Source organism: Procambarus clarkii, chromosome 17 (assembly GCF_040958095.1).
Source record: "Procambarus clarkii isolate CNS0578487 chromosome 17, FALCON_Pclarkii_2.0, whole genome shotgun sequence".
Lineage (NCBI taxonomy): Eukaryota > Metazoa > Arthropoda > Malacostraca > Decapoda > Cambaridae > Procambarus > Procambarus clarkii.
In genome coordinates, this window is record NC_091166.1 from 34,619,535 (window position 1) to 34,634,973 (window position 15,439).

Below are 15,439 nucleotides of genomic sequence, written 5' to 3' on the forward strand. Positions count from 1 at the left end.
CCGGTTTTATGAGGCATTCTTTATATGGAAAAAAATACAGTATATTGATTGGTATTCGGCACTCAAAAGCCAATGATATTGAAGCTCTGTACAGTACAGTACAGATCTGTTTCCATGTAAGGCGATAAAACTGTTGTCTGTATAGGTAGATTGCACAAATAATGTGGTTGGAAGCTAAAGCAGGAGGCAATTGTTCATACAAGGTATAACCAAATGTTAAAAGCATACTTCCTATTAAGTACAATTGTAAAGGATTCTCTAGATATTAAGTAAAGGAAGTAAGAAGAAAATGGCAGCAAGAGAAGAACAAAAGGTACTGTACTGTATGCGTAAAGGTCAGTAAAGCAGAAAATGAACCTAATGAGGATACGAGAAGAATCAATTAGTTGCTCTTTAAGGCAAGTACCTGCTGATTCATATAACGAAAGTTGTGTAGTCAGGCAATACGACATCCTAGTATGACATCCCCAACACTACTACAGGGAAATTTTTAAAATCTCAGCAGGGTTATTAAAAGTGCATGGGAAGTACTGGAAAAATGTTCAGGTTAATCCACAATGTCCAACAGTACAGTACACTTGTAAAGACTGAAATCAAAGATGATTTCTCATTTCTTTCCAGACATTCTACCCATTTGGTTTTAATTATTTTTACTAGAGATTTGACTAACACGCTTGTCAGCAATACAGGTCTATAATTTAGAGGGTCTGATCTTGTTACAATCCTGGGTTCCTCAATTGGAAACCAGAGGTCAAATTGAGCTAAAATAAACTACATTTTAGTAGTGGGACGCATGGCGAGGTGCAGGTGTTTGTATCTTCCCTGCCAGACGTAAGACGATTCTTGTTTCTCAAAGAGAATTTAAAGACTGAGCTTGGGGTTGATTATTAAGTAATAAAATAGGCATCAACTATGTTTACAAATGATTAGAAAGTATTAAAGTAGATCTGAGTAAACTTGGATATAGGGCTGCTGTACGATTAGTTGGTTAATCTGCCGGTAGCGGAGGGAGGAGACTGGAGACGGTCTGCCCTCCCTCTGGCTGGCGTTCGTGGTGTCGAGATCTCCTCTGAGCTGCTCTGCAACCCTCTACCTTTTCTCCTCCTCCTTCCTTCCCTTACCTTGAATACCTGTAACACTAAGTTAAGTACGGTGTTGTTAAGTATGCCTACTCTGGAAGTGAAGATTTGTGTAGACCTGGGGTAGTATTTGCCAGTGTTTTGGGTATCCCTAAGAGTTGTGCTGTGTTAGGGTACCACATGGTCTCACTACCCTAAGCTGACTCAAGCTTCAAGTTCTTCACTAGTAGTACTTTACCCTAGCTTGTTCTCAGTGTAAACCACACAAATGACCCTAATATAAGGGGGGGGGGGGGGACACAAGGCAGACCCCCCTACCAGGCCAAAACAAATATAAAAGAAAAACCACACAAGTGGACAACGTACCCAGAGGGAACAGAGTCGGCCACTGTTATAGGTGAAAACTAGCTACGCAGTACCCTGCACCCCACCAGTGCTATAACTACCACTTACCCCAAGGCAAACAAGGGAGGAAAACCCCCAAACACTCGGCGCGGCCAAACGCCAAGCAGCGAAAAGCCAACAGAGGTAGACCCAAGGTGACTTGTGGAAGGCAACCCAAAGCCCCAAGGGCGGTACTTACAGGGCACTCAGGGAAGGTGACCCTAAGCACGTGCAGCCCGAGTACCTGAGAATACTACCACCAGCTCACACGACCACCGTAAGAGCAGCACTGAAAACAAGTCACAGCACCGAGACAAAACCGGAGCTGGAGCCACACGACCATGCACTCTCCCATCAGTCGAGGAACTGGGGCGGGGATCGCCGGCGCGGGGGTCTGGGGCTCCCCCTTCCCCCTTCCGGGGAGGGGGGAGTCGCGCAGACATGCGGCGCAGCTTGTAATTACCTAAGTGTAATTACCTAAGTGTAGTTACAGGATGAGAGCTACGCTCGTGGTGTCCCGTCTTCCCAGCACTCTTTGTCATATAACGCTTTGAAACTACTGACGGTCTTGGCCTCCACCACCTTCTCACTTAACTTGTTCCAACCGTCTACCACTCTATTTGCGAAGGTGAATTTTCTTATATTTCTTCGGCATCTGTGTTTAGCTAGTTTAAATCTATGACCTCTTGTTCTTGAAATTCCAGGTCTCAGGAAGTCTTCCCTGTCGATTTTATCAATTCCTGTTACTATTTTGTATGTAGTGATCATATCACCTCTTTTTCTTCTGTCTTCTAGTTTTGGCATATTTAATGCTTCTAACCTCTCCTCGTAGCTCTTGCCCTTCAGTTCTGGGAGCCACTTAGTAGCATGTCTTTGCACCTTTTCCAGTTTGTTGATGTGCTTCTTAAGATATGGGCACCACACAACAGCTGCATATTCTAGCTTTGGCCTAACAAAAGTCATGAACAATTTCTTTAGTATATCGCCATCCATGTATTTAAATGCAATTCTGAAGTTAGAAAGCATAGCATAGGCTCCTTGCACAATATTCTTTATGTGGTCCTCAGGTGATAGTTTTCTATCTAGAACCACTCCTAGATCTCTTTCTTTATCAGAATTCTTTAAAGATTTCTCACATAATATATAGGTTGTGTGGGGTCTATGTTCTCCTATTCCACATTCCATAACATGACATTTATTAACATTAAATTCCATTTGCCAAGTGGTGCTCCATATACTTATTTTGTCCAGGTCTTTTTGAAGGGCATGACAGTCATCTAAATTTCTTATCCTTCCTATTATCTTAGCATCATCAGCAAACATGTTCATATAATTCTGTATACCAACTGGTAGATCATTTATGTACACAATAAACATCACTGGTGCAAGAACTGAACCCTGTGGTACTCCACTTGTGACATTTCTCCATTCCGATACATTGCCTCTGATTACTGCCCTCATTTTTCTATCAGTCAGAAAATTTATCATCCATGTTAGAAGCTTACCTGTCACCCCTCCAATATTTTCCAGTTTCCAGAACAACCTCTTATGTGGAACTCTGTCGAAAGCCTTTTTTAGGTCCAGATAGATGCAGTCAACCCAACCATCTCTTTCCTGTAATATCTCTGTGGCTCGATCATAGAAACTGAGTAAATTCGATACACAGGATCTTCCAGATCGAAAACCATACTGTCTGTCTGATATTATATCATTTCTCTCTAGGTGTTCTACCCATTTAGTTTTGATTAGTTTTTCCAATACTTTCACTATTACACTTGTCAATGATACAGGTCTATAATTGAGGGGGTCTTCCCTGCTGCCACTTTTGTAGATTGGAACTATGTTAGCCTGTTTCCACCCGTCTGCTACGATTCCTGTACACAGGGATGCCTGAAAGATCAGGTGAAGTGGAATGCTGAGCTCAGATGCACATTCTCTCAGAACCCATGGTGAAACGCCATCTGGGCCAGCTGCTTTGTTCTTACCGAGCTCCTTGAGCATTTTTTCCACTTCGTCTCTAGACACCTCTATGTGTTCTATGTTGTTCTCTGGAATTCTTATTGTATCTGGTTCCCTAAAGATTTCATTTTGTACAAACACACTTTGGAACTTTTCGTTTAGTGTTTCACACATTTCCTTTTCATCTTCCGTGAATCTATTTCCCATTTTCAACCTCTGAATATTATCCTTTACCTGCAATTTGTTGTTTATGAATTTATAGAATAGACCTGGTTCTGTTTTACATTTGTCCGCAATCCCTTTTTCAAAATTTCTTTCTGCCTCTCTCCTCACTGCCGTGTAGTTGTTTCTCGCATCTTTGTATCGCTGGTATGTTTGGGGGTTCGGCCTCTTCCTGTATTGATTCCATTTTTGTGTCTTTCGGTCTCTAGCCCTCTCGCAATTTCTATTGAACCAATCCTGTTTCCTAGTTCTGCATCTCTGTTTTGGTATAAATTTTTTTGTGCCTTTATCATATATTTCACAAAACTTGCCATACATCTCATTCACTTCCTTGCCTAGCATCAAGTCTGTCCAATTATACTCACTAAAAAAATTTCTAAGGTCACCATAATGTCCTCTCCTGAAGTCTGGTTTTTCAACTGCTTCAACCTCCTTATTTTCTTCCAGCTTATAATGCATTGCATACTTTATTCCCAAAAAGACATGGTCACTTTTACCCAAGGGAGGAAGGTACTGAATGTCAAATATCTCTTCCTCCTTCCTGGTAAATATCAAATCTAGCATGGAGGGAACGTCCCCTTCCCTCATCCTCGTAGCTTGTTTAACATGTTGATACAAGAATGTTTCCAGGATGAGGTCTACAAATTTACAGGTCCAAAAATCTTCTGTTTTAGCTTCATATGCTTCCCAGTCTATGGATTTCAAGTTGAAGTCACCGACTATCAACAGTCGTGATCTATCGTTATCCGCTCTCGCTATAATCTCTCTCATTATTGTTATAAGACCTTCACGTTTACTATCTAGCTCCTCCTTTGACCATGTGCTGCTTGGTGGTGGACTATATGCATTTATCATCATTAGTTTATCATCCTCATAGCAGATCTCTAGTGCTATTATGTCAACTTCTTGTGGATTGGCAGTCATTATTTCCTTCACCTTTAGGTGTTCTTTTACCAGCACAGCAACGCCACCGCCTTTCCTAATTTTTCTGTCCCGTCTCCAAATTGAGTAGCCCCTCGGGAATATGACCTCATTTAAAATTACATCTTCAAGTTTTGTCTCCGTGAGTGCAACAATGTCTGGTGTCTGCAGCTGTATTACATCACTTAACTCCAGTATCTTCGATCTCACTCCATCTATGTTGGTGTATGCAATCTTCAGGAACTTGTTCCCCCTCTCCTTATTCTTCACTCCCCCTCTCTCTATTGATTTTGTTGGTTTGCCTTTATGTACCACTTTACTGGTTTGCCTACCCCTATCACTTTGTAGAAAAAAGAATTTATTTCTTCTTCATTCCTGCTCTCATTTAAATGTTTTGCCTCGGCGAGGTTCAGTTTCAGCTTCTCTCTATCTTCTTTTGAAAGATCTCGTCTTAATGACCACCCTTTCCCATCCTCATCCCTTTGCAATTTTCTAGCATTCCTTAGTACTTCTTCCATCTGTTTGGCACCGTTTAGGGTGATCCTCAAAGGTCGATCTTTCCCTTTTACGTACCTGCCTATTCTCCTGTAGTCGCACACATTCTCTCTGTTTGTAAGACCTTCCACGAGGCCAACAATTTTATCTACTACTTTAGCTTCTTCTACAGCTCTTTCTGACCTAGATGTTATCGCCTTTTCTTTGCAGCCAAAAATGATCAGGGACTTACTCCGATCAACTGTGTTTTGCACCAACTTCGGGTTAGATGCCAATTCTTTCCTCACTTCTAGCCTAATGTTTGTTTTATCTTGGTTGCTGCAGTGTTTGACTTCCTTTACTGCTTCTTCTATTTTTTCCTTCTCCTTGGCCACTTGTGCATAAGTGAGTTGCATATCTTTCTTGCACTGTTCTATTCCCTGTGTAACTTCCTCCATCTGTGCTGACAAAAGCTGTTTCTCCTGTTGAATTTCCTTGCCTAACCTATTGTAGTCATTTATGTTTAAATTTACTTTAACTTCTTCCAAAGCTATTTTTAAGAGTTTATTTTCTTCTTCCATGGCTTTGCAATTTGTTTCCAATTGATTCTTATCCTTGCGCAAGTCTTTCACTAAACCCTCAAGACATAAAACTTTGCTATTCAAATGGTCATTACTTTCTTTCAATTTACTAATTATTTCTACATGAGAGTTCACTATAGTACCTAAATTTACCAACTTGTTATGTAGACTACTAATATCAATGCTTTCTTCATTGAATCCCTCAAAATCAAGCTCTGTTTTGTTTTTCCCCTTGCCAGTGGCCATCTTGAATGTTCTTCTCTGCACTGTAAACACTAGGGCAACTTTTTCTCATCTGATTTTTCACTTAACTTAGCACTTTCCTGTTGTCTCACCTATTTTTCAAGAGCACTATACCTTTATGTTCTCTGGGACACCACTCACTACCATCAACCTGTACTACAATACTTAGGATTGTTGAAATATGCTGGAGCTCCTCTGCTGCAAGTGTTGACCTTCAACTTTGTGTGACGTCATGCTTGCTTGTTCGTTTTTCTTGGGGAGTTCTGTCCACTCGTTTGTCGATTTTCGTTGTTAACCAGAATAGGGGTTTGTTTTGTGGCGCTTACCTTTCTGGGTGCCTGTCCCAGTCGATGGCAGATATAGAATGCTCCAAATCACATGTGCATTTCTATGGGCCATTGCTCCCCGTGCCTCTGTGAGGAGGCCAGGTTCTGGCTCGTGGTCCCCGGTAGGCCTAGAACTCCACCCACATCGACTGATGCAAAATAGTTAGGGTATCCATATCAACCATGGATAGCTCCGGGGAGCCGTAGAGGCTTCCCCCAGAAATCACCACAAACGCGGAATTTCATATAGGCGCGATCGTCACTAAGCGGGCAGCTGTAGTAAACTGAGGCAGGTCAGACCACGTGACCGGGAACCATGCGCCCGGTCGACCCGAATGTGTACCAACAAATATCGGAAGTTGACGACACCATCGGATGTCGAGTCACATTTTTCGATCAAATTTACATGGTAACTCAAAATTATCGTAAGTAGGGGCAATTGTAAATCGAGGTGCCACTGTATTTATTATAGATTGGAACAATGTTTGCCTTTTTCCATATATCTGCTAGGATTCCTGTATGTAAAAATGCCTGAAAAATAAATTTTAATGGAATGCTCAGCTCAGGTGTGCATTTCTTCAGAACCCACGGTGAGATTCCATCTGGGCCAACTGCTATGTTTCTTCCTGGCTACTTCAGCAATTTTTCCACTTCATCTTGAGACACTTCTATGTATTGTGCTGTTCTTTGAAATTGGCATTGTGTCCGTTTCTCTGAAATCCTCATTTTCCACATACTGTACTGTACTTTTGGGACTGTTCATTTAGTGTTTCACAGATTTACTTTTCGTTCTCTGTAAATTTGTTCCCCATTCTCAACCTCTGGACTTTATCCTTTACAATGCAATTTGCAATTAGTGGATTTAAAGAATAGGCCTGGTTTTGTTTTACATTTGTCCATCATCCTTTTCTCAAAGTTTTGTTCTTCCTCTCTCCTCACTGGAAATTGTTCCATGTTTGTATTTCTGGTATGGTTGAGGGTTAAGTCTCTTCCTATAATGGACCCATTTTTTTTTTAGCTTTTTTCTCTGGCCATCTCACAGTTTCTGTTGAACCAATCATGTTTTTTTTAGTTCTGCATCTTTGTATGCAGTAATTCTTTGGTGCCTTCATAACTCACAAAACTTGGCATGCATCTCATTTACTTCACTGTAACAAATCTTGCCAATCAAATTCATTAAAGAACTTGCCCAGTTCCCCATAGTATCCTCTTCTGAAATCAAGGTTTCCACTAATTGCTTTTCTTGATTCTCTTTTTAGATTACAATGCATAGCCATATTCAGCATAGCCATCACAGCCAGGCTGATCTAGATCATTTTTTTTTTTTAACCAAACGATGGAGGAAATGGATATGTTTAAAACACCGATGTACCCAGATCAGTGACTACCCAGATACCAACAATTTTACCCAAACGGAATTTGTGTATTTTAGTGGATAACTTTGTTTACAAAAGAATCTACACAACAGCTTGACATATCAGCCGGGGAGCCGGTGGCTGAGCGGACAGAACACACTACGCGTGATCCTGTGGTTCCGGCTTCGATCCCGGGTGCCGGCGAGAAACAATGGGCAGAGTTTCTTTCACCCTGATGCCCCCCGTTACCTAGCAGTAAATAGGTACCTGGGAGTTAGTCAGCTGTCACGGGCTGCTTCCTGGGGGTGGAGGCCTGGTCGAGGACCGGGCCGCGGGGACACTAAAGCCCCAAAATCATCGAGATAACTTCAAGAGATCAAAATACATTACCTGCAATTATAATTTGACATTGTTTATAAAGAAAAATACCAAGGCTTCCAAGGACAAATTAATTAGCATATATCCTACCAACAAGAACAGCAGTGTGGCGATGACCATATCCAAAACAGCAGTGGATGACACGCACACACATTATGAACTCTGAAGTAGGCGACTCGGGACTTAATGAAGCAAAACAGTTTCCTCCATCAATAATTTGAGCAGCACCAGCTGCCACACATCTGTTAAATGCAACAAAGATTAAGCAATGTTTTTAAAGAATATATAGGCAATTATTAGTGAAAAGTATACAATACATTCAAAATTCTGCTATAATATTTTTAACTATACAGCTGCTTAACACTTTCCTGGATTTTCGACTTGGACTTACGGGCGGTTTCCCTAGCCGCTTGTCGGATCACGACGTAAATTTACGGACAGTGTTATATTGGGTATTTACTACTCGATCGACTTGGGGTTTGTATGAATATGTTTGCCATTAAATTTTTGTTTTCTCTAATAGGCACTGTGCCTATTTGAGAAAACGACAATGTATTGTAACTTAGAGGAGAGACTATTGAATTGGTGTCACAACGAGGGTAATCGCGCACTCCACACACTCTTGTGTTGGCCGCGATCATGATTCTACATTTATATGCATATGTCTGTGTAGAGAATTTTATTCCGAACACTATACAAACAAAAAAAACGGAGTGAATCAAGTATAAACTTGAAAAAACATCAGCAAAGTAAAAACTTTTTACGCTCACGGGTACAAACACGCGTAAGATTCGCATAAGATTTTATTCGCCGCAAATTTATTTGACGCTCTGTTGGCCAATTCTACCCATGTTCTTATAGAACTTTCTATTGCGAACACATTGCTATAAAAATGAAATACGTAGCTCGAGAAATAATGTCATGACAGTGAAATAAGTATAAACTTTCAAAGCGCTGCATCACAACAGTGTCGTCGCTGCTGAAATCACGGCTAACGCTTCGCCCAGTTCCCACACTCGTGCGGAACATAATTAGACATTGATAGGCATATGTCTGGGTGGGGAATTTTATTGCGAGTTCAGTGATATCAAAATAAGCGCTGTAGGATGACTGTGAGGCTGGCAACAAACGAAAGAGTATGAACATTTACTTCCTGTTTGGGTGTCACGGCGAGTCATCTTCGTGTTTATTTACTTCGTGGTGGGATAGCAAATGCTTGGGTGACATTTTATGCGTATGATCTTGTAGAGAAGTTTATTGCCAACGCATTGATACCAAAATGAAAAACGTAGCTCGAGAATTGATGTTAGGAGCGTGAAAAGATGATAAACTTTTTTGTGTTCACGCTTGAGCGCCCAGAATGCCGCGCGCACAACCCGCTTTTTTTTTCAGGGAGTGCCGCGCGCACTAAAGTGTTAATTTATACACCTCATTTATTGATCAATATATTATTTGTTGTCTGTGGTATGAGAGCAAATGCACTGGGGAACTATTGAGGGCCAACCTATTAACCCTTAGACAATGGCTATGGAGAATTGGTCATACCCGCCTATGCACAAAAAAATACAAAAATTCCAACAAATAGTTTTTCATTATAGAATTATTCATTTGTATGCAGAATGTAAGGAAAACATGGAAATAAGTGAATATTTGTTTCACTGGGTGGAGGTGCTCTGTAAGGGTGCCTCTGGCACTTACCAACACCTGGTGTTTGACTTTGCTGACACTTCCTTTTTTATCTTCCGATGTTTCATTGTTTTATCACTTGTTTTTCTTTATTCACATCCACAGTGCACTTTTATATCCATAATTGCATCATACATGTAAAACCCAGACAATAATTTGTTAAATCTTCATATGATGATAACTGTATTACCCTGTGAATCAACAAATGATGACAACCGCTGTCCAAAAATTAAAAAAAAATATTTACGCACGTTTTTAGGCACTTTTTGTGTTTGTTTTAATTACTTAAAGTATTTTGCTTTAATCTACAGCCAATAGTATTTGATATTGCATATTTAAAAATAGTTCCTCCTTATAATCGTTTCAATTACTATATCAGTTTGGATGTAGTGATTATGTCGCATCTTTTTTGTCCACTATTTTTGCCACAACTGAAAGAAACTGAAAATTGCCACAACTAAAGGAAAACACATGTTGAATGTAATAAAATGCCCCTTTCTGGTGGGTTCTTGGTGTCTCCTTTGTGCTTGCTACTTGGCAAGATCCACCCAAGTCAATCAACACCACATCCTAGTGAGTCATTACAAGTCTACAGAGGACTAAGGGACAGAACCTGGCCCCCTTCTAGAGGCTTAAAGCAGGAGATCATAATTTCTCAGCTCAAGAAAAAGCCACTTGAAAGAAAGGGAAGAGGTAGAGGTGAGTCAATGTGAATGACACTGAGTTAATATACCAGAGAAAATAAGACAGCAAAGCCCCGAGATATGGTTATGCAACCATACAAGACTTGTGTAACCCTATATGGGCAATTCTATCCCAAGCATGTAGACCCCACCTTCAAAAGGACATACCTGGTTTGGAAAAAGTTCAATGCAGAGTGACAAAAATTCCAGAACTAACTCAACAGTCATGCGATGAATGTTTTAAGGCATTGGGACTAAAACTACAAACCAGGCATGACAGAGCTGATCATATCAAGACCTTTAAAATGCTGAACAAATTACAAGATATTAATACAGATATTAACTCGTACAAGTGCCAACAGCTTCAAGGTCAACAAGCCACAATGTAGAATATAGGAGATGCTTTTTCACCCATATGGTAATAAATGCATGGGATCACTTATCCACTGAAACTATAGATGTCAAGACAGTACTCCAGTTCAAAGTACTGTGGAATACTTCATCTGAGAAAAAATCTTTAGGAATACAGTAATTATACAACTATACAAGATTGATATAACCCTATGTACCTTTGACAAACCACTGGCTTCTTGTGCCCATTGAGGCCACTTGAGTGTGGCCCTGAGGTAAATTAAGGTAAATTTGCACATTGAAGGTTCTCTGTGACAAGAGAAGTATGGATATGTCAGACAAGGATAAGAGAAACTACTTTTCCTTGGATAATAAGACCAAGTGATTAGAAAAACCTGATCGTGACTGGGGAGAAATGCAGGTAGCAGAGTAGTATAACACCAGTACTAGTGCTTTTTTGGACAAATGCCAAGGAAACATCACAATGTGAATAAAATGAACAGTTGTGGAAATGTAAGTGACAAATATTGAAACCTTCAAAGTATAATGATTTAGATTATACTATTTCCCAATAATTTATGCAGCACTGTAGCCTGTTTGTGGAGAACAGTTAAGAGTTTGTAGGCAAGAGTTAAGAAGTCAAGAAACTTTTCATACAGTTAAGAGTTTGTAGGTATTGACCATGGGCACCGAGGACTTCAAGGCACGTTCCACAGTCACTGCACAAGTTTAATAGACCACATGGCATAGTATTTTAACTGCATTTTGTTACCTGTTACCAAGACCAGCCAGGACTACTAGAAGATAAGTGAGCAAATATATTTTCATATATTTTTCATACCTTATTACCTGGCACACAATCTTTCTGTATATAATATTTGTGTCTAGATAACATGTACTCTAACACTTGCCACAAGAAAAGGGCAAATTAAAAAAATCTGATGACCAAACCACAACTCAGAAGATGGAGATGTTTGGTCATCATTTTCTTCAGCCACGTCACTGACTCCTCATCTGCTTAAAAAACCAGCGTTGAATATAATGAAACCCCATTTTCTGTGTGAAACTCCAGAGGCTCTCTGAAGCTATGGGGCTCCCCCAGAAAACCTGGATTTGACAAAATTCTGGATCATGTCCGGTACACTATGATCGGGATTTTGAGGCACCACTACACAAATTGCAACAAAATAGGATGAGAACTAATTGCATGAACAAAACTTACTTATTGAGTGCAATGATATTCCTCCGAAGAATATTACCCAACTCTTGCTCCCTGTTTGATCTTCTTTGAATGGTCGATAGTCTTGAAGAAAAAATGCATCCATTAAATTTGTATTTAAACACACTATATTGCTGTTAAATATAAATTTTAAAAGTGCATGGAAAATAAGTAAAAATTAAAAAAAAATCTTTAAATCTCTGATAACTAATAAAATAGCAGTGCTGTACAATATTAATGAATTTATATAAGAGTACATTAGAGAGATTCTCTGTTTTCAGCCACATGTCTCCATTAACCACAACTTAATGTAATGCAAGTATTTCATTCATTCATACATACATTAATTATTACCCCATTTTACACTTTCACTTGGTGGGAAGGCATTATCTCCCCAAAAATTTAAATTAAAATCATCATGAAAGAAGGACTATTATATTGTATATATATAAATAAATAATGTGATAAACATTAAAACACATGCATAATGCATCCAGTTATCATTTGCACAATACAATATAATTGATAAAACCAGCAATACCCAACCTCTTCAAAAAGCCATGCGTTTTAGTGTTCTTCGTGAACTTAAATACTATATAGTGCGACTTTGCTCGAACAAACTGAAGTGGAACACAAAGCTCGGAGGACCAGAAAATATTAAGACAACTGACAAATTGTTGGTGCGTTGGAATATGGTGTCTGTTTCACCAAGCCTTAATAGACTACAAAGTTCCTGAGATTACAACTGAATATTGGCCGTTATCTTCTTAAATAATGATGTTAAGAGTTATTAAAAGGACATCAAAATCTTGACCCCAGAGTAATAATTTGGGAAGTAAAATCCAATAGGCTTTTTTTTTTTTTTTAAATCATAGAGCTGGTTTTCATGTTGGAACTGGTGATTTTTGACAATTTTCATTCAGATGTGGTTGGAATTTGGCTTGGTGAAAATACCAGAAATGTTATTCTGAAAATTGCCAAGTTAACTCTTGGAGGATTGGAATGCTTGGTAAAACCTAATTGATCTCATTCCTATTAGTCTGTTCAAGCAAGGTGCAACTCTATACCTTCTATTTCAGAAGTATAGATCTCTATATCTCACCAGGTATATGACATTAGTGTTGAGTGGCCACTTGTCTTGGCAGTGGTTGCTCATGCTTTCCCTCATTTCCCACTCATGTTTCCTAGCTATTTGGGAGGCTCTCATCCTAGTCCTTTCGTCTGAAGGACCTTTGAAGTGGTGTTCCACTATGCATCAGGGAGATTGTTTATTTTGAATCTGTCCGTTAGATCAAGATGGTCACTAACGAGTCTAGAGTATGACTGCTGGGTGTAGTTTCCCAGAGAGATGTGTGGTGTGCTTTTTCACACAAATGGTTACCACTGTTTCCTCCATTACTCAGCTTGAGCATGAGCTTTTTCACGTACTGGTGTGTGAAGATTGTCGTAGCTCATCACCTATGCTAGCTGTGGCATCTCCTTAGTTGGTCACTCACTGTCAGGCAAGCATCTTATGCTATAGCTTAGCCCAATTCCCGACTCATGATGATGCTGAAGTTTTTCACTCTTGAGTACAGTTGTTGATAGTAATATGTACCAAATTTATGCCTCTTTCCACATCAGATACTGATGGTGCCAGTGGATGTAGCTCCAGTAAGTCCATACCAATGGTTATGGCAGTAGAAAAGATCAAGGCCCTGTAGGTGCCAATGTGTATTCACCTAGTTGTGCTTGCGGGGGTTGAGCTCTGCTCTTTCGGCCCGCCTCTCAACTGTCAATCAACTGTTACTAACTACTATTTTTTTTTCCTTCCCACACCACAAACTCTCACACACCCCAGGAAGCAGCCCATGACAGCTGACTAACTCCCAGGTACCTATTTATTGCTAGGTAACAGGGGCATCAGAGTGAAAAACTCTACCCATTGTTTCTAGCCGACGCCGGGAATCGAACCCGGGACCACAGGATCAAGCATCCAGCGTGCTGTCCAGTCAGCCACCTGTGATGTGCAGGTGGATGAAAAAACAAGGGTTCTTGTTCTAGGGCCAAGGCCAACCTCTCCCACATCAGTTAAAGCAGGATCCTGCAATGATTTAAGTCACAAGGCATGAGCAAACAAGAGAAATGCCACTTGGAAATTCAACACCCGAGAGGAACAACCATCCAAAAGGACCAATGTTAGTCCTTGGTCATTGATGGACATTGTACAAATACACACTGATGAAAGGGACTCTGAACCCAGGAAGTGTAACAGCAGAGGCCAGTAGGGTGTTTGTCAAAGTCTAAACCCACTTATTGCTATCCTTCATTCAATGATAGCAATTGTGCAGTGTCTCCACATGAACAAGCCAACATGATGCACAACAATACTAAACACGAACTATTAATTATATCAGCTCCTCTGCTGATCAATACAGCAACAAACTCCATTCTTTTAATACAAAAGAATGGCGTTTATACAGTTTCAGTACAACTGTATAAACTCCCATTCTTTTAGAAAATATACTACTGGACAGACAAAATTCATAATGCACACGATATCCATTTATATACACAATACGTACATGTGAGTGCAGGTCCTGAGGGTGAGGATGGGCACAAACACATTGTGGTGGTGAGAGCTATTCAAAAATCTGTCCTTCAGCACTTTCTCTAATAATTTATCTGTAGAGTAATAGAAAATATATCTTCAAATTATTGTAAACAAACAGTAAAGTACTATGCATAATGTAAAAATGATGTAAATAACTGATTTACACGATACAGGGTAAGACGTGTCCTCATATTAAGACACTTTCTTGTCAGAAAGTGTCTTATTATGAAACATACTTTTTAATTATATCAAATGTAATTAACATTGGCAGAAACAGAACAAATAAATTTTACATTTTTGGATAAGTAAATGTAAGTGAAAATTAATACAAGATGTAAATTACCAGTAGAAATATTTAGCTTCTCTTAAACTGGTTAAGTACAGCTTTTAATCTCATTTGTGAGGCCTTTACACAATTTGGGACCCTTAATTTGCATTCCATTTCTGTTTATGTTGAGTTGCAATATAGGAATATCAAATAGACATCTTTCTCATTTGGTGACTGTGGATTCTGTTACAACCATCTAGAAAGCACTTAAGGTCAGGATAAGCATTGCAGTTCAGAGTTTTAAAGATACAGCGTACACGTGAGAGAGTGCATGTGCTGACTTGATATTTAACATTCAAGGAGTTCAATAAGGTACTGAATGTCTGGGATTGGAGTTTACTTTTCTAACTGTTGATTTATGTTGAATAATAATGGATTGTAGATAACTTAACGAGATCAAGCCTGGCCTTGGGCTGGGCTTGGGGAGTAGAAGAACTCCCAGAACCCCATCAAGCAGGTAACTTTGGGATATAGATCACCAAGCATGAGAGATATGGATAGACGAGTGAAGAATTAAGTGTTACCAAGCAGACCAAGGCATGTATTATCAGATTTTAAGGAACATGCCAACTACAGTTTTTTTTTTCTTTTTTTTTTTTTACTTCATGTATATACTGTATATGCAACTGAAACTGTTTGTTGTCAATTTGAACTCCA

General features: G+C 39.6%; 1 protein-coding gene across 8 annotated transcripts in view; it reads right to left on the minus strand.

The window, feature by feature from the left end:
* Positions 1–15,439, minus strand: part of LOC123772370 (uncharacterized) — a 49,211-nt gene that overhangs the window by 9,711 nt on the left and 24,061 nt on the right. For all 8 annotated transcript variants that reach the window (XM_069325821.1, XM_069325823.1, XM_045765451.2 and 5 more), the window contains 3 exons: positions 14,426–14,525; positions 11,865–11,945; positions 8,013–8,164 (listed from right to left, as the gene is read on the minus strand). In XM_069325821.1, the coding sequence (XP_069181922.1) occupies positions 8,013–8,164; positions 11,865–11,945; positions 14,426–14,525 (333 nt within the window). The remainder of the gene's footprint in view (positions 1–8,012; positions 8,165–11,864; positions 11,946–14,425; positions 14,526–15,439) is intronic.